Source organism: Cyprinodon variegatus, unplaced genomic scaffold (assembly GCF_000732505.1).
Source record: "Cyprinodon variegatus isolate N-32 unplaced genomic scaffold, C_variegatus-1.0 Scaffold0, whole genome shotgun sequence".
NCBI lineage: Eukaryota > Metazoa > Chordata > Actinopteri > Cyprinodontiformes > Cyprinodontidae > Cyprinodon > Cyprinodon variegatus.
In genome coordinates, this window is record NW_015150453.1 from 1152766 (window position 1) to 1155475 (window position 2710).

Below are 2710 nucleotides of genomic sequence, written 5' to 3' on the forward strand. Positions count from 1 at the left end.
GTCTCCAGACTGATCTGCGAGTGAAACCTTGAAAGCTCGCGAGATCAGGATGGTCTCACGAGGCTAGTAGCTTATTGCAAGAAATACAAACCACGCTCAAAGAACAAAATAAAGGTATGGTTCTGTGTTGGGCTGAAACGGGACACAATTTGTTTAAAATGCAGGAAATTCCATCTAAGAAATACAAAATTTTCTGGGGGAGGAACCCGTGACCCCCCGCAACAATGAAGTTTCTCTTGGACCCTTATTTCCATTTCTGAAAGGTGGCAACCCTTTCTCCCATCTGCTGTATGAAAAAGTCTTGAAGTCATTATTTTGGTGTCACTGACCTTTCATCTGCCTGCAGGTTTGAAGGAGCCATTTTCTCCAGCTGCTGGCTGGACAAAATGCTTTTATCTAGCGAGGGAACTTTTATAGTTTGTGCCCTGCTTGATATGTGTTGACCTACGATGCTGCATGTAAATGTGTTAATATTTATCATGATAATGGGACAGATTTCATTTGGCTTTCACACACGGGCCACAGCTCAGCGTATGTTAAGCAACGGACAGGAATGGATGTGATTATTCTGGAGTTTATGGTTTGACCGAAGAGCCATGAAGCATCCATTAAGGAAGTGAGCGCTGATTTGTAGAAGCTTCTTCCTTATTATCGCCTCATTATTTTCTCCCTGTGCTTTTAGGTTGATTTGTCCTCCTTTATTCACATCTAATCTTTAATGAGACCTTCTGTTGCATCTAGTTATTTTCAGATGATGTCCTTATAAGACTGTTAGAATGTTTTTCATGTGGAGGTTTAAGATGTGTGATCAAGGACTTCTTTCTTTCAGTAAATTAACTTTTTTCCAGTTTTTTATTACTATTATACACTGGAAAATATCAAAATCTCCTTCTTTCTTAAAATAAGTGCATTTATTTTTGGAGCAAGACAATTTACACTTACAATAAGACAACACAATTACATCTTTTCAAGTACATATTATCTAATTATGTTATTTTAAGAGTAAAAATACTCATTCCATTGGCAAACTATCTTATTTACCTACTCAAATGAAGGGTAAATACACTTAATTTACAAATTTTTTACTTATTTCTATATGGTTTTTCAAGTGTACCTTTTTTTTCTTGATGTTCTGTTTTTTTATCCTTTATATTTTTGGTCTCTCGCCCATTAATTTCTTCTTCTTTAGCTCCAATTCCCATGTCAGCGCGTGGATTGATGTGTAGAGGGACCTCATCCCCTCTTTTTTTTGTCCTCACTCCCCCTCCTGCTCTACGTTTGTTGACACACCTTCAGAGGTGATATAAAAAGACAGGAAAGACACCATTGTGTTGTGCTGTCATCTCCTCCTCCTCCTCTCCTGTCACCTGCTCATCCGTCCTTTCTTCTCTGGTTCCTCTGAAGTGAAGTTTCTTCTCTTGTCAGGCTGCCGTTGAAACGACACAAAAGTCAAAACAACAGCGAGCACCAAGGCAACCCCCCCAAACCGAACAAATCCCGCTTCAGAACCAGGCGACGTGAAATAATAAGAATAAAGATGGAGAGCAGAATCGTAGACGTGACAAGCGTGTGTGTTTTCACTGGGCAAATGTGAGCACCTGCTGTGCCGCTTCCTGTGTTTTCCTCTCAAAGTTTTGTTGTTTTAGTTTGGAGGAGCTGCATCTTTTTCTTCTCCTTCATCCTCTGCTGTTTGGTTCTTATCTTATGCAGCAGAATGGAGATGAAATATGGGAAAACATAAGAGAAGTTAAAGAGGAATGTCACCTTGTCCCCTTTGGCTAAGAGCTGCTCCCCTTTTAGTCCGCTGTCTGAGTGAGTGGAGCTGGTTAAGCTAACGAGCTTCGTTGGTGCGACACCTAGACAACAATAGCATCAACACACAGCACAGAACAGCAACCGAAAAATAAAAACTTTTCTCTCAAGTACTGCAATGATAAATATTATGCAAAACTGTTGAACCCAACATGTAAACCCACCGACAGATGAAAAAAAAATTAATAAAAGACAAAGCAGTATGAAGAAATCTTTGTTGTAATTGAATTTTTGAAAATTTCATTTTTTGTTTTAAGAAACTTAGCGTTTACCTTTTTCCATCTTTGAGTACCAGTTTTGCAGACGACAATGTAATATTAAGGTTTAATAATTAGCTCCTATTTTTGTCTTGTCCTTTCCAGGTGATGAATGGTACCTGTGCAGGTTAACCCTGAGCCTGCCCAGTCAGACGGACCTGCAGTGGGGGATGTTTCCTACACCTTACCTGGGTGCCGTGGGTCCTGATGCCAACCCTGGATCTGTAGTCTACCGGCTGTCAACGAGACAACGAGATGGCACGCTGGGACAGCCTCAGTTCCTCCTACTAGATGGTGCATCCCTTTGATTTTTCTGCACAAGATGATCCAACTAAACATACAGAACACATCTATCTATCCATCCATCCATCCATCCATCCATCCATCCATCCATCCATCCATCCATCCATCCATGTAATTTTTATGCCAGAGATACAGAAACTGTTTGTTTGCTCTAAAAGATCTAAAAAAATATGTGAATCACTCCTATGAAAAGAAGCAAAACACTTTATAAAAATTTTGGTGAAAGCTACTGAAAAACCAGCCTGACTCCGCCAGATGGATTAGCTGATTGGCCTATGTTGGTGATAGACGGGCCAAATAAACCAATCAGAACAACGAAGCATATGACGTACTAACAG

The 2710-nt window shown here is 40.1% G+C and overlaps 1 protein-coding gene across 1 annotated transcript in view; it reads left to right on the forward strand.

The window, feature by feature from the left end:
- Positions 1-2710, forward strand: part of LOC107081697 (neural-cadherin-like) — a 239960-nt gene that overhangs the window by 95304 nt on the left and 141946 nt on the right. Inside the window, exon 2 of the mRNA XM_015369928.1 lies at positions 2175-2363. Coding sequence (XP_015225414.1) covers positions 2175-2363 — 189 coding nt within the window. The remainder of the gene's footprint in view (positions 1-2174; positions 2364-2710) is intronic.